A 21,937-nucleotide genomic window follows, 5' to 3' on the forward strand; every position below is an offset into this window, starting at 1 on the left:
AAATATTTGTCCCATGTGAATATGCGTAGTCTTGAACCCCATGAAGCTAAATATTAGTAGGTTGTGGCCTCCCTATTCCTGAGTTTGGGAGAGGCCAAAGAGACCAGAGAGACGTCTTTTCCTCCGTCTCAGAGTGGGACACTGACAGTTTTCTGTTGTAATTGCTGGCCTTTGGGTGTAGAGACTGCTTGTGGGGCAGCTGCCATTTAGGATACCTTAATACCCAGACCTGATCCTCAGTAGGGAAAGAAATGCACAAATGCATTTGAGGTGTTCCAGGAGCCATCAACACTTGAACAAAAAAGTAGCAGTAAGGAAATGCAACGTAGTGTCAACCCTCTCTCTGTCCCCACACACAAAAAAAGACTTTCTGGCACTAATAAATGTATTATTTGCCATTATTGAGAACCAAATTAATAACCTGGAAGACCAAGTGGAACAGTATCTCAATGAGGGGGAAGAATCACAAAGCTAAGGAAATCATGAGAAAAATAGAGACTTTAAGAGAATAATAAGTTTCAGAAAGAGGAAAGGGAGCACAGAGGAGAGGAAATAATTAAACAAAAAAGAAGAAATGTCTCTAACTGAGGATCCACCTTAATTTACCAATTGAAAGGACACACGCAGTTCCATGTAGGTTTAATGAGAAAAGCCACACATTAATACAGAAGTCCTAGGTTTTAGAGGCAAGGCTAAAATACGAAAATACGCCACCCCCCTTTAAAAAATATTCCTTGTGTTTTTTTTTTTTTTAAATCAAGCTCGTATCCGACTACAAAACTAGATGAGACTGGAATAACAGCTATAGGCAACTGAGGGAAAAGGGCTACATCCCAAGATATCATTTACCTTTCAGGAATCTGCAGATAAGCAGATTCAGAGATAATGTCATGCACATACTCCATGTGACAAAAATACCAGAGAAAGTACTCTAAGCAACACATGGATTAGAACAGACCTAATTACAATAAATGAATAGTGCTAAACTAACTCAGCAAAACCTGGGAACTAGAGATGGAGACAGAAGTAAATATGTTCCAGAGGTCTTATCTGTGAGGAGATGAAGAAGTAAGAATATTCTAAAGATTGTATCTTGGTGGGACTAGAGTGTTTAAAAGTACACTAACACAGGAACAAATAACAAAAATAATGCATGAAAAGAATAAAAGATAAAAAGTAAGATGGAGGAAATAAAATTTTTGTTTATTAGTCATTACAGTAAACATGAGTGGATTTAAGTTTCCCATTAAAAGACCAAGATCATCATAGCTTAAAATAAGGCAAAACTCAGCTAAATGTCATTTGTAAGAAATTGTCTTAAAATTGAATGTTGAAAATTATGGGATGAACACCTGGCAAATGCAAACAAAAAAGAACAGGAGTGACAATATCAGACAATGTGAACTTTAAGGTTAAAAATCCTCACCTATAGTAAGCTTTCAATAAATATTTATTGAATGAATTGAATAAAGAAGGACATTATATATTAAAAAACAAGATTTCCATTTTAAACCTCTTTGCAGCACATAGTACCTAAATATTTAAAGCAAGGATAGTTAATAAAAATGAAATTATAGTGAAACATTTCACTGTATGTCTTTCAAAACTGGACAGATCTAGTAGACGAAAACAGTAACTTAGAGGAATTGGTAATACAATCAATAAGCTTAAATCCAGATTCTATTTCTAACACTTATTAGCAGTGTGACTCTGAGTAAGTTACTTAAATGCTTTTATGCTTTAATTTTCTCATCAATAATAATGGGGATAATAATAGTACCTATTTCATAGCATTGTTAAGAGGATTAAGTAGGTTAATGTAAACTTTGCAAAACAATAAGTGCTCAATAAATGTGAGATATTATTTAAAATAACTATGAAACACTAAAAACTGATCATATGCTTGTCCACAATGGAAACTTCAATAGTTTTTTTAAAGTAGAGATTTTTATACGTCATCTTGATCATAATTTAATGAAATAGAAATAGTGACCAAAAAAATCTTTGTCTACATAAAAATTCAGAAACGTACTTGTAGATAGTTTGGGGATCAAACAAGCAATCAAGAAGAAAGTTACAAAATGTCTTGAAAATGGTGAATACAAAATCTTTGAGATACAGTAAAGCTACATCAAAAGGAAAATACCTTCATTATTAAAGAAGAAAGATGAAATATAGGGTAATTTATTACTTTAAGAAATTAGAACCACCACAAAATAAACAGCAATAACGGAAATTTTTAAAGCTGCAATTAACTAAATAGAAAACTCCAAATAGAAAAGGGAAAAATGAATCTAAAGCTGGTTCTTTTGAAAGGCTAATAAAATAGATAAACTCTTTGCAACTCCAATGAAGGGAAGAAAAGTTAGAAGTAATCATGTACAGATCAGGAATGAGAAAATTAAAATAATTTTAAGAGAATCTTACAAGCAAATAATTATATAGTAAAAAAAATTGAAAATCTGTAAGGATGATGTTCAGAAAAATAAAAATTGCCAAGATCGACCAGAAAAAAAGTGGAACATTTGAAAAATGAGGCAGTGGCAGGCAGTGGTGTAGTTGGTTGGCCCAGTACCTATCCACAACCTTTTCCTTCCTTGCTTGCCTCTATTGTAGAATCATAAAAAACTAAAGCAACTTGATTTCCCAACTTTCCTTGTAGCTAGTGGTGGCCCTGTGGCAGGTTTGGAGATATAAATGGGAATGTTGGTATTATCTTTTGCATTTTCTTCTTCCTGACTGGAACGCATTCAAGAGGCTTGGAGATGCAGCAGCAGTTTGGCACCAAGAAACAGCAAGCTTGAGTATAAAAACCATTGTATTAAGAAGCTGAAAGTTGATGCCATTGTTGAGGAGCTGCATCACTGTAGACTGCTTTTGTGTGAGAAAAAAAAAAAAAAACACATTTTTTTAAGCCATGGTTAGTTGAATGATCTCTCATTGAAAAAAGACTCCAGGAATATAAAATAGTGCAGCAGCTATGGAAAACAGTGTGGTGGCTACTCAGGAAATTAAAAATAGAATTATTGTATGATCCAGCAATTCTGCTTCTGGGTATATACCCCAAGGAATTGAAAGCAGGGTCTGGAATAATACCTGTACACCCATGTTTATAACAGCATTATTCACAATAGCCAAAAAGTAGAAGCAACCCAAGTGTTCATCAGCAGATGAATGGATAAACAAAATATGGTCTCTACATATAATGGAATATTATTCAGCCTTAAAAAGGGAGGAAATTCTAACACATGCTACAAAATGGATGACTCTTGAAGATGTTAGCTATGTGAAATAAGCAAGTCACAAAAGGACAAATACTGTATGATTCTACTACTTATATGAGGTACCTAGAGTAGTCTCATTCATAGAGACAGAAAAGTAGAATGATGGTTGCCAGGGCCTGGGGGATTAGAATGGGGAGTTGTTTCATGGGTCTAGTTTTAAGTTTTGCAAGGTGAAAAGAGTTCTGGAAATTGGTTGCACAGCAATGAAAATGTGCTTAAACACTATTGAACTGTACACTTTAAAATGATAAAGATGGTAAATTTTATGTATATTTTGCCACAATTAAAGAAGAAAAAGACTGGGACCAGATGGGTTTATAGCTCAGTTCTGTCTAATATAATTCTAATGTTACATAAGCCGTTCTAGATCATAGAAAAAGATGGAAACTTCTCAGTTTATTTACTAAAGGTAGTATAACTTTTTTAAATATAAATTTATTATTTATTTATTACTTTTGGCTGCGTTGGGTCTTCATTGCTGCATGTGGGCCTTCTGTAGTTGCGGCGAGCAGGGGCTACTCTTCGCTTTTGTTGCGGTATGTGGGCTTCTCATTGCGGTGGCTTCTCTTGTTGTGGAACATGGACTCTAGGTGCGTAGCTGTGGCGCATGGGCTCAGTAGTTGTGGCTCGCAGGCTCTAGAGTGCACACTCAGTAGTTGTGGCGCATGGGCTTAGTTGCTCCACAGCATATGGGATCTTCCCGGATCAGGGCTTGAACCTGTGTCCCCCGCATTGGTCCGCAGATTCTTAACCACTGCGCCACCAGGGAAGCCCCAGTATAACTTTAATATCAAATATTATAAAGATACTACAAAAAATAAAACTAAAGACTGGCTTCCCTTGTGAGTATAAATATGTAATTTCTAAATTAAATATTACTATAGAGAATTTAGCAATGTAGTAAAAGAAAAATACATCTGCTGAATGGAATTTTTTCTAAGAATACATGGGTATTTCAGTATTAAGTGATCGATCAACATAATCCATTACATTAACAAATTAAAGGCAGGAGAAAAATCATATGATCATACATAAAAAGGCATTTGATAAAGTTCAGCAGCTAGTCCTAATTGAAATTCTAAGTAGAAGAGTAATTGGTGGAAATCACTTCAATAAAATAAAAAATAGCTCTTACCCAAAACTAACAGAAATAATTGCTAAATGGTAAAACATAAAAACTGTTTTAGTTAAAATCAGGAAGTAGAGATATGGGCTATCACTGTTATTATTTAACATGATCTTAGAAGTTATATTAAATATAGTCACAAAATGAAATAATTTGTATAAATTTTTGAAAAGAAGAGAAAAATTGACTCTTTGCTGATAATAAGACTGTAGTTTAAAAACTACTAGATTTAATAAGATAATGGAAGGGCTATATAAATAAACAAAACTGTGTAGTTTTTCTCTATACTATCAAAAAGCATCTAAAAAGGGAATAATAGGAATAGGAATTCCTGCTCACAGTAGGAATAAAGATAAGTATAAAGGCACAGTAACTATTAGAAAAATAAATCTTATTGAAGGACAAAACAACTGAAAGGAAAGACATACTATATTCTTGGGTTAGAAGTCCTCCAATTAATATAACTTCAATGCAAGTTCAATTAAAATATTACCAAGAGGGCTTCCCTGGTGGCGCAGTGGTTGAGAATCTGCCTGCCAATGCAGGGGACACGGGTTCTATCCCTGGTCTGGGAGGATCCCACATGCCGCGGAGCAACTAGGCCCATGAGCCACAATTTCTGAGCCTGTGCGTCTGGAGCCTGTGCTCCGCAACAAGAGAGGCCGCGATAGTGAGAGGCCAGCGCACCGCGATGAAGAGCGGCCCCCACTTGCTGCAAGTAGAGAAAGCCCTCGCACAGAAACGAAGACCCAACATAGCCATAAATTAATTAATTAATTAATTATTTTAAAAAAAGGAGAACAGACCACTCAAAAGTCATAAGGAGAGTGTGCTTCCTTTAAAATATATATATATATATATATATATATAACCAAGAGGGGGACTTCCCTGATGGTGCAGTGGTTAAGAATCCGCCTGACAGTGCAGGGGACACAGGATCAATCCCTGGTCTGGGAAAATCCCACATGCTGCAGAGCAACTAAGCCGGTGAGCCACAACTACAGAGCCCACGTGCTGCAACTACTGAAGCCCACGCACGTAAAGCCTGTGCTCTGCAACAAGAGAAGCCACAGCAATAAGAAGCCCACACACCGCAACGAAGTGTAGCCCCTGCTTGCCGCAACTAGAGAAAGCCCAGGCATAGCAATGAAGACCCAACGCGGCCAAAAATCAATAAGTAAATAAATAAAAAAAATTTTTTAAATTACCAAGAGGACTTCCCTGGCCTGCCAATGCAGGGGACACCGGTTCGATCCTTGGTCCAGGAGGATCCACATGCCGCGGAGCAGCTAAGCCCGTGCGCCACAACTGCTGAGCCTGCGCTCTAGAGCCCGTGCTCCGCAACAAGAGAAGCCACCGCGATGAGAAGCCTGCACACCGCAACAAAGAGTAGCCCCTGCTCGCGCAACTAGAGAAAAGCCCACGCAGCACCAAAGACAAAATGCAGTTAAAAAAAATAAAAGATATATATATATATATAAAACCAAGAATTTTTTATTTGATAAAATGATCCTCTAATTCTTACAAAGGAAGAATTTCCTGAGACTAGTCAAAAAATAGGTATAATAAAAGAGAGTGTGGTAGAACTTGTGGTAGTATTGTATGTTACCAGCATACAGAATACTATGAAAAGCCATTGTAACCAAGCTGAGGTGGTATTGGCATAGGAATGGGCAGATTAATGAAAAAGAATAAGGACTTCAGGAATAGGGCCCAGTGTATGTGATAATTTAATATACAACTAAAATGATGTTTTAGTTTGGTGGGAAAAGGTTAGATTATTTAGTAAATGGTATTGGCACATCTAGGGAAAGTAATTTTGTGCCCCATAATACGACATATAAAAATAAATTCCAGATAGATTGAAAATTTGAATTAAAAAATATTTTAAATGAGGATACATTTTTTTTTAAGTTTAAAATGAAGACTATAGGTTCTGCAGTATCAGAGAACTCTATAAATGACTTGAAAAAGACATGATAGAAACATCTGGGCAAAGGATAAGAGTAGTCAGTTCATAGAAGAAATCCATATGGCTAGTAAACATGAAAAAATGCTCAATATAGAATATAGTACTCAGGGGAACACAAATTAAATTAGTGTTACTTCAGACATATCAGTAAGACTTGGGGAAAATGTATATGCTGGTAGAGTTGTAAAGAAACACATACTCATAACGTTATTTATAGAAATGTGAATTGTAGCCTTTGGGAAAGCAGTTGGTACCAGCTAGTATAATAAAAACATGAATACCTTTGACCCATTAAGCTCACTCTGGGGAATCTATTGCATGGAAATAAAAACACCAATATTTAAGGGTATACATACAAGTATGTTATTGCGGCACTGTTTGTGTTGGCAAAAACCTGGAAACCAAGTGAATGCTCATCATTACGAGACTGTAATTTTGTTACAGTCACACTGTGGAATAATACACAGCCATTAAAAGAGTGAATTTAGAGCTTTATCAGTTGACCTTTGTGAGTAACTGAATGAGAAAAGCAGGAGGCAGAAAAGCATGTTTAATGTGATTCCAAATTTGTAAAACAAGACTGAAAAAAACAACATATATAGGTGAGTATGTATACACGTTTTCATATACGGACTTGGAGTAAAAACACAGAAGAACATATACTAGCAAGTTAATTTGGTTGAGTAATAGGGTGGGTGAAGGGAGAAGGAAATGGATGAGGCAAGACAAGGATGCACTAAAAACAAGGCAACACATATCATATGATCTCATTTATGCCATTTTTGTGCCTTGGGTGGAACATGCACTCCCCATTCCTCATCTTCATGCCCATTTCCTGTTAGGAAGATAGTTAGGTTTTTGAGGATGTTGTATGGCATCTTGGTTACTCCAGATGACTTATGTACTTAATTGCCCAGTATCAGAAGAAGGGCAGGTGGAGTGTGGATGCGGTTATATGTAAAAAGCAGTGAATTATGTCATATGAAAGCACTGTGAAAAGTAAAAGTGTTGTCTGTTATAAAATATTTTTATATTTCCCTTCCTTTTTAGGATTTAATGAAGACACTTCGCAAGGAAGCAGATTTGAAACAAATACAGACTCTAGTACAAGGAACTCATACACGACTCAAATATTCGCAAAGTGAACTAGAAATAATTAAAAAGAAGCACCTTGCTGCTTTTTACCAGGTAACATAGACTTACATAAAATTTGATGGAAATTAGAACCAGGACATAGAATTTCAGGAATTACATTTATAAAGCACCATGTAGTTTTTATACTTTTCCCCATGATTGAGGTATATTATAGTTCTTTAAGTTACTTTATTTTTATGGTTGTTAATGTTGTTATCCAGTTGTACCTGAATTTACCTTATCTCACAGATTCTCTTTTATTCTGAAAGATACCTATCATGTTTTTGGCTTCACTATATAAAGCTAAAATGGCCATGTTAAAAAGACATTTTTTTCTCTTTTGTAATCAGGAACAATCTCAGCTACAAAGTGAACTGCTAAATATTGAGTCTCAATGTACTATGTTGAGTGAAGGAATCAAACAACGGCAACGAAGAATTGAGGAATTTGAAGGAAAGATACATAAGGTTATGAATGATATATTATTACTAAATGGCATGTGGAATATAGTTCTAGACCAGATACCAAATTTAGGGCTTCTTCAATATGTGCTAAAGCAAAGTTTGATAAATGCTAAGTTCTATTGGTTTGCCAAATTAATTTCCTTGTGTTTTTTTGAGAACCACTATTGCTAATCTCAAGAGAAAATGACTAGTATACATGGTTATTCTCTTCAGCTCTCCAGCCTCTCCTTGTCCATTGTAAAATTTGCAGCCACTTTCTTTCTCTCACTGCCCTTAACACCAAGAAGGAAAGAACTTTGTCATTTGTGTCATCTTTTAAGGTTGTGTATTTACTCAGTAATTTTTTCTTGAACATTTATTATATGCCAGGCACAGTTGCTTGGCTCTGGGGCACCAAAGATATGATCATCTATCCTCTGCTTATAAAGTGACAGACACTTTCTGGTTTAATTCATTCCGCTGTTGCTTATCCCTAATCCTTAAAAAGTTGTTTGTCACACCATCGCTCAATAACTTTCACCCATTGCCTCTGGTTCTGCCTTTTACCACATGATTTGAAACTACACTTATGTTGCCCCTTAATTATCTCTTTTCCAGGTTAAATACCCCTAATTCCCTAGTTATTTACATTTACTATGGATCTAAGACCAATTCTGGTAACCAGCCTTTGGGTACTCTGTTATTTGTCAATGCCCAGAACAAAAAATAATGTAAAAATACTATCTGACCAGTTCAGAGTACCCTGGAACTCTGCACATAGAACTATAACTTTCCATGGCTTGGATTATCTACTTATACAATTTATAGCTTACTGTTGTGTCAGTCATATCACTTTCATATTTAATTTATATTAAACTGAAATCTGAAAGTTTTTTAACATGTCCTGTTGTTAAAACAAGTCTCTCTTATCCTATAATAGTACATAAATGCAGGGCTTTAAAAATATTAATGTTAAATGTTATTTTGTTAGATACGGCTCATTCTAGTTGTTCCAGGTGTTTTGAGTCTTAATTCTATGCTTCAGTCCTCTTGGTTTTACACTGCTTAAGACTCAAATATACTCAAATATAAAGAGTATTACTCAAATATAAAGTATTACTCAAATATAAAGAATATTTTATGTATTTATGTAGCATGTTATATTTTGGTGAATGAAATACTTCCGATTTTGTATTAAACACTTCATAGGGGCAAAACACTTAAAAGGCCAGCTATGAGCTTTCTTACTTAGTTTTCAGAATAAGAAATTTGAAAATAGGTAAGCGTAGTTTATGGAGTTAAAGAAAGAGAAAGCACTGACTTTTCAGAGTACAGTGATGCTTGTTGGGATTAGTCTTTGGCCTAATCCAGGAAAATCTTGGTGGGAAAAACGTAGATTTAAGCATTGTCTATGTATTTTCTTAAAATTAATTATTAAACCACTTGGTTTAAAATAATTTAAAAGGTTGAAGATGATATTTTTCAACACTTCTGTGAAGAAATTGGTGTAGAAAATATTCGTGAATATGAGAACAGACATGTTAAACAGCAACAAGAAATTGATCAAAAAAGGTATTTTTATTAAAAGATGTTGGTAAGCAGTTACTCTTATATAAATGTAACTATTATTTCATAATTTAAAGGAATTTGCCAGAGGTAGTCTTCATTTCAGTTTGTCAAGAAATAGCTAGTAATCATTCCTATTTTAATAAAGAGATCTAATTCTTTTATTCCACAATTTTTTAAAGAGAGAAAGCACAAATATACAAAATAAGAGAATGGGGAAATAATTACACAGTGGTTATTAAAATTTATTTAGTTTTCTGTAAATATCCATATATGGATGAAATTGTGTAGCCTTTCTATAAACAAACTACCAGGGAGACAATATATTAGGTGAAAATATCCCAATTATAGTAGAGAGGGAAAAGGTAAAATACTTACTACTTATAAATAAACTAAGATGTGAAAGCAATATATAAAGAAACCTTCAAACAAGACTGAGAATTATATACAGAAATGTGAATTAAAAGGAAAGGCAAACTAGTTCTTTCATAGGAAGACTCAATGTTGTAAAGAAGTTGGTATTCCCTAATTTAATCTATAGTGTACTTTAAATATCATCTCAATACATGTATGGACAAGATTTTTTTTAACTGGATAAGGTGATTCTAGAGTTCACATTCAGAACTAGTTAAGAAAAATATGAAAAAGGTAATGAGAAAGGACTAGAACTCCCAGATTTTAAAACATAGTATAAAGCTATCTTAATTAAATCTTGAGGTACTGGCTCACAGAGTCCAGAAATATACTCAGATCTATAAGGGAAATTTGATTTAAAATAAAGGTGCATTTCATCAGTGGAGAAAAGATACACTTTTCAGTAACTCAGTTGGAATACATTTGTTAGCATCCTGGAAAAAAACCTGCTTGAATCCCTACATCATTCCTTAGACTCAGATTTAATTCCAGCTGAATCAAATATTTTAATGTAAATAAAATGAAAGCATAAAAATATTACTAGAATAAGTCATAAGAAAATTTAAAAAAATAATCTCAGATTAGGGAAGATCTTTCAGTATGACAGACCCCAGAAGCCATAAAAGAAAAGATTGATAAACTGCAAATGTATAGAAATTTAAAAACAATTTTTGCATGGCAAAAGCATCTTGAAGAAAATGAGAAGACAAATGACAATAAGGGGGAAAATATACATACACATACATGTTTATATGTTCCTTTCCAATTAGTATGCCTTCTATTTTCTTGTCTTATTGCACTAGCAAGGCCCTCCAGTACAGTACTGAATAAAAGTGGTGAGAGTGGACATCCTGCCTTATTCCCAGCCTTAGGGGCAAAGCATTAGGTCTGTAACGTTTAGGTATGACATTAACTTCAAGGTGCCCTTTAGCAGATTGAGGACGTTCCCTTCTGTTTCTAGTTTGCTGAAATTTTTTATCGTGAATGAGTGTTGAATTTTGTCAAATACTTTTTCTGCTATCTTTTGGGATAATTGTATGGTTGGGTTTTATTTTGGGGGGGTAGCTTATTAATATGGTGAATTACACTGATTGATTTTAGAATGTTAAACCAACTTAGCATACCTTGGGTGAAGCCCACTGGGTCATGCTGTAGTATCCTTTTCAAATATTTTGGATTGATTTGCTAAAATTTTGTTAAGGATTTTTGTATCTATATTCATGAGAGTATTGCCCTATAGTTTTCTTTTCTTGCAATGTCTTTGTCACATTTTTGTATCAGGGTAATGCCAGACTCATAAAATGGAGTTTTCTCATGGAGAGTTTTCTCATGGAGAGTTTTTATATTATTTCTTTCCTAAAAGTTTGGTAAATTTTTCAAGTGAAGCCACTTGGGCTACCCACCTTTCTTTATGGGAGATTTTTAAATTACAAAATCAGTTTCCTTATTAGATACAGGGCTATTCAGGATATCTTTTTTCTTGAGTGAGTTTTGGTAGTTTGTGTGTTGGAAGGAATATTTGTGCATTTCATGTGAGTTATCACATTTATTAACAAAGTTATTAATATTTCCTTTTTATTCTTTTCAATTTATGTAGGATCTGTACTGATGTGCCTTCTTTCATTCCTGATATTGCTAGTTTGTCTTGTCTTTTTTCTTCTTGATGTCTAGCTCGAGGTCCTTTGGATCCTTGGATCCTTTCTAAGACCAGCTCTTGGCTTCATTGGTTTTCTCTATGGTTTATCTGTTTCTGTGTTGTTGATTTCTGTTCTTAACTACATTGTTTCCTTCCTTCTACTTATTTTGGGTTTAATTTACTCTTCTTTTTCTTGCTTTTTAAGGTAGAAGCTTGCTTTATTTATTTTACACTTTTCTTCTTTTCATGTAAGCTGTTTATTTCCCTCTAAGTACCGCTTAAGCTGCATCCCACTGCTTCTGGTATGTTTTATTTCATTTTCATTCCATTCAAGGTATTTTCTAATATCCTTTGTGGTTTCTTTCTGTGACCTATGGGGTGTTTAGAAGCGTTATTTAATTTAATAGAAATTGTTGTGGTGGGGGGAGGATTTAGATATGTTTCTGGTACTGATTTTTATTTTAATAATTCCATTGTGGTAAGGAATATATTTTGCATTATTTAAATCCTTTTAAATTGATTGATACTTATTTGATAGCATGGCATGTATTGTATCTTAGTAAATGTTCCATGTACACTTGAAATGAATATGCATTGTGCTTTTGGGTGGAGTGTTTTCTGAGTGGCGCTTAGGTCAAGTTGATTGGTGTTGCTAGGTCTTCTGTGTACTTACTGATTCTCTGTCTAGTTGGTCTAGCATTTCCTAAGAGAGGAGTGTTGAAATTTCTAAGTACTTTTGGATCTCTCATTCTCTTCTTCCAGTTCTGTCAGTTAAACTTCATGTATTTTAAAACCTTGTGATTAGGTGCATATATATTTGGGATCATTATGTCTTTTTGCTGAATTAATCCCTTTATCTTTATAAAATGCCCCTTTTTATCCCTGTCATATTCCTTGTTCTGTAGTCTGCTTGAACTTCAATATAGTTTCTTGCTAAGGAGTTCTGCCAATCAATCATAAAAATACAACTGGAACTCTGATTGAGATTGCTTTGGATTTATAGATTTATTTGGGGAGATCATCTTCAAAATATTAAGTCCTCTCATCTAAGAACATAGAATATATCTTCATTTATTCTAATCATCTCTATCCTTTATTAAAATTTTAAAGTTTTTTCCATAAAGATCTTGTGTGTTCTTAATTTCTAGATATTTTGTAGTTTTTTTCCTCTTATGACTAGTATCTATTTTTATGATATTTTCCTAGTTGCCTTCTACTGGTTTAGAAAAATGGTATCAAATTTTAAATTATCTAACATCTGATAACTTTGCTAATGCCTCTTATTACTTACAGTAGCTTATCCATTATGTATCCCAAGTATTAAGTTTGAGGTGCCTGTGACATCCAATTGAAGGTGTAGTAGAGTAGACAGTTGAACATACAAGTTAGGAATTCATGGGAGAGGTCCAGGCTGGAAATATAAATTTGGGGATTGTCAGTATGCAGATGGTACTCAAAGTCATGTGACTGGATAAGATCACCAAGGGAATGAATGTAGATAGAAGAGAGAAGAGATCCTAGGCTATGTAAGCAAGTTGAGGAGTTAAGAAGGAACTATTAAAGGAGCAGCCAGTGAGGGGAGACGAAAGCCAAAGTGGTATCCTGGAGCCAAGTGAAGAAGTGTTCCACTCGCACACAGCCTGTGCGTCTGCCTCCTGCAGCAGAAATAAACCCCTGAAGGGTTTGTTCTTAACCACTCGTACAAGCAGCATGGTCAGTGATTAAGAGCAGGGATTCTTTGGCCCTTGCCTGAGTGTGTCATGCCTGGCTCCAGCACTTCCTAAGTGGGTAGCCTTGGGCAAGATACTTAACTCTCTGTGCCTTGGTCTCCCCAACTGTTAAATAGGGATAGTGGTATTACCAACTTCAGAGAGTCATATAACTTAAGTGAGTTAATTCATGTAAAAGCATTTATAACGGTGTCTGGCATATAGTAACCTCTCATTAAATATGACTCTTTGTTTTTATCATTATTGTTGTTGCCTTTGTATTACTAGTATTTAGCACAGTATCTGATACAATTAGTGCTTTAAAATGTTTCTTAAATGAATGATTATATTAGCAGGCTATGTGAGGGAGAGTGGGTGGAGAAAGTATGAGCTACAGTTGATATTGAAATTCTTCTTTTTAGAGATACGGCTTTTTTATTGAGTTATAGTTGATGTACAATATTATATGTTATAGGTATATAATATAGTGATTCATAATTTTTAAAGGTTATACTCCATTTGTAGTTTTTATAAAATGTTGGCTATATTCCCTGTGTTATACAATATATCCTTGTAGCTTATTTTATAACTACTAATTTGCACCTCTCAGTCCCCTCCCCCTATATTGCTCCTCCCCCCTTTCCTCTCCCCACTGGTAACTACTAGTTTCTTCTCTATATCTATGAGTCTGCTTCTTTTTTGTTATATTCACTAGTTTGTTGTATTTTTTAGATTCCACATATAAGTGATATTATACACTATTTGTCTTTTTCTGTCTGACTTATTTCACTTAGCATAATACCCTCCAAGTCCATCCATGTTGCTGCAAATGGCAAAATTTTGTTCTGTTTTATGGCTGAGTAATATTCCATTGTATATATAAACCACATCTTCTTTATCCATTCATTTGTTGATGGACACTTCGTTTGCTTCCATATCTTGGCAATTGTAAATAATGCTGCTATGAACACTGGGGTGCATGTATCTTTTCGAATTAGAGTTTTTGTTTTTTCAGATTTATACCCAGAAGTGGAATTGCTGGGTCATATGGTAGTTCTATTTTTAGTTCTTTTTTTGAGAAATCTCCATATTATTTTCCACCATGGCTACACCAATTTACATTCCCACAACAGTGTACAAGGGTTCCCTTTTCTCCACATCCTTGCCAACATTTGCTATTTGTGTTCTTTTTAATGATGGCCGTTCTGACAGGTGTGAGGTGATAGCTCATTGTGGGTTTGATTTGCATTGCCCTGTGGATTAGCAGTGTTGTTGATTAGCAGTGTTGTGGATTAGCAGTGTTGTGGATTAGCAGTGTTGCGCATCTTTTCACGTATTTGTTGGCCACCTGCATTTCCTCTTTGGAAAAATGTCTATTCAGATCTTCTGCCAATTTTTTAATCTTGTTGTTTGTTTGATGTTGAGTTGTATGAGCTGTTTGGATGTTTTGGATATTAACCCCTTATCAGCCATATCATTTGCAGATATTTTCTCACATTCAGTAGGTTGTCTTTTCCTTTTGTCAGTGGTTTCCTTTGCTGTGCGAAAGCTTTCAAGTTTAACTAGGTCCCATTTGTTTATTTTTGCTTTTCTTCCCTTTGCTTTAGGAGACAGATCCAAAAAATATTGCTACAATTTATGTCAAAGAGTGTTCTGCCTATGTTTTTCTTTAGGAGTTTTATGGTTTCTGGTCTTACATTTAGGCCTTTAATCCATTTTGAGTTTATTTTTGTATATAGTGTTAGAGAATGTTCTAATTTCATTCTTTTACATGTAGCTGTCCAGTTTTTCCAGCATCGCTTGTTGAAGAGACTGTCTTTTTGATGCTGGAATTCTTTGTGGGGACTTTATGAAGCTAGCAAAGTAGGAAAGTACATCAGGAAGGAACATGTTCTTAAATTCCCAAGTTTGGAGTTTGTGAATGAATAGCTATTTGAAAAGACTGATTGGCTAATTAAATAAGAATAAACATATGAATTGTTACTTAAAGAGAAAGATAAGGGAAGGAAACTATAGATTTTAAAGGATTTAAGAAACATATTCATATGCAGTGTATGAATCCTGATGCAGTTTTTTTTTAATTAATGAGACCCAGGAAATTTGGCAGTGATAGCATTTTGGTATTAAAGATGTTATTATCATTTCTACCTATAGTAGTTTATGGTTATGTATTAAAAATCACTTCACTTTTGGAGATACATGTTAAAATATTTATAGATGAAATTATAAGATGTCTGAAATTTGCTTTAGATAATCCAGTGGTGGGAAGGAGTGATGAGTGGGATTATAGATAAAACAAGATTGACCATGAACTGATACTTATTAGAGTTGGGTGATAGCTATATGGGAATTCATTATAGTATTCCCTTTATGTTTGTATTTGTTTGAAATTTTCCATAATAAAAACTAAAAAAGAGTTTAAATAATTGAAGGACTCTGTTTACCACTTGTAATGCTTGACTTTATTATACTAGATTAGAATTTGAGAAACAAAATACTCGGCTTAATGTTCAACTTGAATATAGTCGCAATCAGCTGAAGAAAAAACTGAATAAGATTAACACATTAAAAGAAACTATCCAGAAAGGTAGAGAAGACATCGATAACCTAAAGAAGGTAATTAATGATGGGTGGCTGAAGTCATTGAAATGATCACTTTCTTCCATGATTAAACATTTGTTGAGTTCCTGAAAAAGTCTAATAGTGATAGAAGGTGGGGGCAGGGTACACATTTGAGAAATACTTGAAGTACAGTCCACACAGCTTCATGAATTATTAGATATTGGGAGGGGTGTGACACGGTGAGTCCTGAATTCTAACTTGGTGGATAGGAGGAGAGATTAAGGAGAGAAAATTCTGGACCTGTGGAGCATGACTTCCCTGTGTGACATCTAAATAGCAATTTCCAGCAGGTAGTTAGAGAGGACGTAGATAACAGAAGTCTAGGCCGGTTTAGGGGAGTAAATTGAATCCGTATGTGAGTGGGTGAGGCTCCAACCAGAGAGGAAGGCAGTGAAGAGCAGTGGGGCGAGGATGGAGTTCTGGAAGGAGAGGCCACATAGGTTATGAAGAGGCCAGAAGGGGTGGTGGTACAGAAGCCCCAGAGAGGGAGGGAGAAGGAAGTGAGGAAAGTTGTCGAAAAGGTAAAGTCTGGAAAATGGCAATTTCAAGAGGTCAGAATCTGGAAAATTGCCAATTAAGAGGTCATGGTAGCAAGGACATTTTCACTGACAGTGGAAACAGAAGTCAGACGGCAGCAAGCTGAGAAATGACTCCGAAGTGAAAGAGAAAGGTAGGTAGTGATTACCCGGAAGTGTAAACAAGGGTGGGTCACGTTCTGTGGTAGAGGTTCAGGCAGCCTACAGGATAGGGGTTTACCTTGGAATGGCTGGTTTTGTTGTATTAATAATAAAATGATCTATTGACCTTATTAATGTGGAAGATGGTAAATCTACAATGTAAATCATCTCCATTCAGGCTGAAGAAAATTGTCTGAAAATTGTGGATGAACTCATGGAGAAACGGCAGCAACTTAAGGACACAGTTGTCACTCAGATTACCAACACTGAGAAAGTCCAAGCTCAAATTGAAGAGGAACGGAAGAAGTTTTTGGCAGTTGATAGGTGACTAAGAAGTTTATCAGAGTTTAAAAGATGTTTACCATCAATTTGAATTTTATTATAGGAAGTCTTATTATTTGAATATACACCCTTTGTTGCTTTTGGTCCCACATCACACCTATCAAGCATTGCAGTTTGGGGAAAACCAAGAGAGGTGGTTAGTTGTTTAGAGTGAATAGTTCCTTTTGGTGGGTGAAAACATGGACCTATATAAAGAGTTCCTTTCCCTAAATCCCCTTGACACCAGTACCTTCCTGTTGGGGAGTCTCCTGCTAGTCTGTCTGTGTGACAAAGCATAGCAGGTGAGGTGCAGAATCTGGAACTACACTGCATGGTTCCATGCCCCAGTTTCGCCGCTTATTTACTGTGCCTTCGTTTTCTCATCGGTAAAATGGGGATAATAATAGTGCCTACCTCATAGAATAGTTGTAAGGATTAAATAAGTGAGTGTTCATATGGTACTTAGAACAGTACCTGTTACACAATAAGCAGGTATGTTTGCCATGATGATGACCAATAACACTTTGAGTCAGCTGGCTTGTTGCACCACAGTGACATCTGCTTTCCTGTGTGACTGACACAAACATAAGTGATCAGATGAAATGAGCTCTGTTTTTGCTCAGCCTCTTGGCATTTCACAATTTCCCACAATGTTCAAAGACCTTTAGTATTTCAAGATACAGCCAGAAAATTCTTTGTCTAAAATTTTTGAGCGGAAATAAGTTCATTTACTCTTGATTTTTTTTTAAAACTCGTATTTAGTTTAAACAGAACCACATCTCTGTCATCAGACTTTTAAAAACCATATAATTCTTAATTTATTTAATTTCATTTCTGGTCCTTCTTCTGGGTCCTCTTTAGAGTTCCACCTTGTTTCAACTGGTAAAACTCCCAAGCCCTCATTAAGATAGAAGGCATTACATTAGTGGTGGCAGTAAAAAAAGTTGAGACTGTCAGGTGCATAATGACTTAACTGGTAAGACATTTCTCTTGCTAAGAGACTCTTTCTCTTGGTTTGATGTTCTAAAATGTAGAACTTATACTGAAAGAGAAATGCAGCTTGAAAAATTGTACAGCTTTAAAAATAAGGTAAGTGGGGCTTCCCTGGTGGCGCAGTGGTTAAGAATCCGCCTGCCAATGCAGGGGACACGGGTTCTATTCCTGGTCTGGGAAGATCCCACATGCCGCGGAGCAGCTAAACCCGCGTGCCACAACTGCTGAGCCTGTGCTCTAGAGTCCGCGAGCCACAACTACTGAGCCCGCGTGCTGCAACTACTGGGCCTGTGCTCTAGAGCCCGCGAGCCACAACTACTGAGCCCACGTGCCTAGAGGCTGTGCTCCGCAACAAGAGAAGCCACCGCAGTGAGAAGCCTGCGCACTGCCACAAAGAGTAGCCCCTGCTTGCCGCAACTAGAGAAAGCCCGCGTGCAGCGACAAAGACCCAACCCAGCCAAAAATAAAATAATTAATTAATTAAAACAAAAATAAGGTAACTAGGAAAGCACTGTATTGGTGCTAGCCTGATTAAAGTAATAATGTTTATTATTGAAAATCCTCCCTTGGATTAAATAATTATATTCATGGCCTTTATCAGGAGTGTTGAAGTTTAAATTACAAGCATCCATGGGCTAACTCTGCAACTTAGCAGCACTCATAAGAAAAAATCTTTTTTTTTTCATGTACATTTATAACATGTTTTTCTTCCTTGGTGCAACTTTACATAATTAGTAAAATATAATCACTTTTTCATATCTGTGTATTTACAGGGAAGTGGGAAAATGGCAAAAAAAAGTTGTAATCCTTCAAACTTCTCTGGAACAGAAGCGGTTAGAGAAACATAACATGTTGCTTGATTGCAAAGTCCAAGACATTGAAATAATTCTTTTGTTGGGGTCACTGGATGACATCATTGAAGTGGAGGTATTCTAGCAAATGATTTTAAAATATGTGCAGTTGTGTGGAACTTAATGTAAGGCCTTTGGCTGCTTAGTGAAGTTGCATCTATGCAGATTCTTTCTCTTGTTCTGAAGCTCCTTTAGGGGCAGAAAAAACGTCTCTAGGAGGGAAAAAGGGCAGGATGGTCCTCATGCCACAGGGCTGGGCATTTTGTGCAGTTCTATTTCTCTTGCTAATTCATGTCCTTTGAGCCCCACAGGATGGACCAGAGTCTCTTACCTGTGCACAGATGCCCAAGAGGGGTCAGAGACTTGAACCTGTTGGAGTTAGGGGTGCTGGGGAGGCGGTGTGAGCCACAGGCCAGGTGCCAGTGGCCTGCTGGCGTGAGCACTTCTCTGTACTCTGGTAACGTTGTCCGCGGTGTGTGGAGGGGTCTTGCTCTGCACCTTCACTGACAACCTGAGGTGGTTCTCTCTCAGCAGAAACGTGCCTCACTGAGTCTGTCCAGGTGGTGAGAGTGTGGGGGAGGGGAGGCAACAGCAGGCCCCACGGAGCCAGAGGGCGAGACCAGCGTCGGCCAGCGGTGGACGTTTCTCTGTTTGCCTCTTTCCTTTCTTCCTCGTCACATTTGTATCGCACAGTACTCTTTAGGCTGGCTGGAAGTTTATACACCCTTAGTTCTGTCACTCATGTTAAGAAAGATATGCCTATACAGTTCAGGAAGAATATCTTACTGTTAGCCAATCCAGAGGATGGTGAAAATAGTTATTTCTTTTACCTCTCAGATTATCTCTGAGTTCTTTAGTGAATCTCTGTGGTCTCCCTTCCACATCCCTCCTCCCCTTTCTGCTCTGCCCGCAGTCAGAAATCCATGCATTTCCATCCAATTTCTACTCCAGAAGAGGCCTTCAGTCCTTTGAGTTCTTCAATTTGAAGTAACTGTAAAACAGTTTTTCTCCTGCTAATATTGACCACTCCTCATAGCATAATTCTGGTGTGATATACTCAGACATCCTTTTTCTTGGGAATTCCCTGGCGGTCCAGTGGTTAGGACTCGGTGCTCTCACTGCTGGGCCCCCGGGGTTCGATCCCTGGATGGAGAACTAAGATCCCGCAAGCTGCGCAGCTCGGCCAGAAGTCTTTTTTCTCTATTTTAGCAGAGATCACATCCCAGATAGAAGGTAAGGAAAGGATAAGGAAAGGAGAAGACCCTTTGCTGGCCACAAGTGTCCTGAACCCCACTCAGATGGCTTTAAAGGGGGAAAAGGCAGGTAAAGGGCTAGGGCTGGAATGGAGGCAGTCTCATACGTGACTCGGTCCAGGAATTTGAACACTGTCAAGAACTCTTTCTGGCTCAGTATGTATTGGCTTTATTTTTTCAGATCAGCTTTCCTCGTGGGGCTGCAGCTATAGCCACCAGCTTTGACCAGAGGGGAAAGACACCTCTCCCCTGCCCCCTCTCAGTTAGAAGAATCCTGGGGAAGAACTCTGGCTCATTCAGGGCCACGTGTCTGCTCTTAAGGGTGCAGAGAGAGGGAAGGGAGGCATCTGTAACAGCAGAAGTGGATGGGAGCAGAAAAACAGTACTCACAATAATATAGAGAGAAATGGAAAGTCTGTTTAAAAGGCAGTGTAATTTTAGAAGAGGTTCGTCATAGAATAGTGCAGAGGAAGAAGCAGTTGTAATGACTGACATCTAGGTAAATGCTGTTGGTTAAGTACTCCTGCTGCTGCTTTGGTCCTATTCTTTCAGTTAGTGTGAACTTTCAGAAGTATTCTCCAACATGCCCATCATGAGTGTGAAATTATTTGTTTATTAGCGTGAACGACTTTCATATTCATAGTGGGCTCTTTCAAAGCAGGTATTAATACCTTAAGCTGGATTAATAGTGAATCATTATCTAAAAAGAAAAAGTGATAGTTCTGCTCCACTTTGTGCTGATCAAGCCACACTGGGACACTGCATTCGCATGCTAAGCATGGTGCTCTTTGAGAGTAAAGTGTCCACGATAGTGAAAAGGCCCCAACCGTGTCGTGCTGGGAAGAGAAGTCTTGGAGAATATGGTTATCCCTCGAAGAGAAGAAGGTCTGTCATAGAGGACGGCCCCTACTTGTTCTTTTTGGTCCTAAGGGGGATACTAGGGCTGGGGGATTTAGGACAGAGTCAGATTTCTTCTACTAGGGAACACTTCCTACTAGAAAGAGGGAGGGCCTCTAGTGGGGAGTTCCCTGATTAAAATTTTACAAGACATCTAGTAGCAGCCATGTGATAGGGGTGCTATACAAGGTAGTGTATAAAGCCCAAAACAGAAAAGGCATTAGGTATAAATTGTGACTCTCCAGAGGGCTGGACAAGGATCGCCGAATAGAATTAATTGTCTTACAACAGTTGTAAGGAATCATTGTCTTACAACCATTGTAAGGTAGAACCTGAGATTTCCCTTCCATTGGAGGTGTGCAGACAGAGGGTAAGTTACCTACATCTGCCAGGATTCTCATAGAAGATTCTTCTATTGTGGGGAAGACTATACCAGATCACTGGTTCCCAAACCATACTGTGCACATGAAGCATCTGGGGATCTTGTTTCCTAAGAGATTGAATTTCTAATGGCTCCCAGGCGAGGCCCGCTCTTGCTGGCCCACTGACCACACTTTGAATAGCAAGGCATCAGATGACTCATATAGAAGCTTAATAAAAAACACGATGTTGAATCACATCAACAGGAACCATGAGATTCAGGGATTCAGCATTACATGTTGTATTCAAGTTCCACTTCCTTGTGAACCATTTTAACATAAATATATTACATAAAATATAGACTTAATTCCAAAAGTAGTTTTATTGGGTTTGTTTCAGCTGAGAACGTCTAGAAAAGAGTGAGTGACAAAGGGGTTTTTTTCTCTTAATTTGTAAGTCTTTGTTTTTGGTATCAGCATTACACCAAAGACCAGCCTACAGCTGAGTAAGTGCTCATGTATTTGTCCCTTCTTTCCTATTCCTCTCTCCATTCAGAGTGATATATATTGAAATTGAAATATATTGCTATGTTGTCAGCATTGCATTAGGCACTGAGACCACAGCAGTGAGTATAACTGCCAAAAATCCCTTCCTTCACATTCTGCTAGGGGAGAGATAG

General features: G+C 36.8%; 1 protein-coding gene across 1 annotated transcript in view; it reads left to right on the forward strand.

The window, feature by feature from the left end:
- SMC1B (structural maintenance of chromosomes 1B) overlaps positions 1-21,937 on the forward strand; it is an 85,521-nt gene that overhangs the window by 52,493 nt on the left and 11,091 nt on the right. Inside the window, exons 13-18 of the mRNA XM_030855651.2 lie at positions 7,433-7,570; positions 7,867-7,983; positions 9,425-9,531; positions 15,759-15,900; positions 16,762-16,907; positions 18,671-18,824. Coding sequence (XP_030711511.1) covers positions 7,433-7,570; positions 7,867-7,983; positions 9,425-9,531; positions 15,759-15,900; positions 16,762-16,907; positions 18,671-18,824 — 804 coding nt within the window. The remainder of the gene's footprint in view (positions 1-7,432; positions 7,571-7,866; positions 7,984-9,424; positions 9,532-15,758; positions 15,901-16,761; positions 16,908-18,670; positions 18,825-21,937) is intronic.

The sequence above is a fragment of the Globicephala melas genome, chromosome 10, assembly GCF_963455315.2.
Source record: "Globicephala melas chromosome 10, mGloMel1.2, whole genome shotgun sequence".
NCBI lineage: Eukaryota > Metazoa > Chordata > Mammalia > Artiodactyla > Delphinidae > Globicephala > Globicephala melas.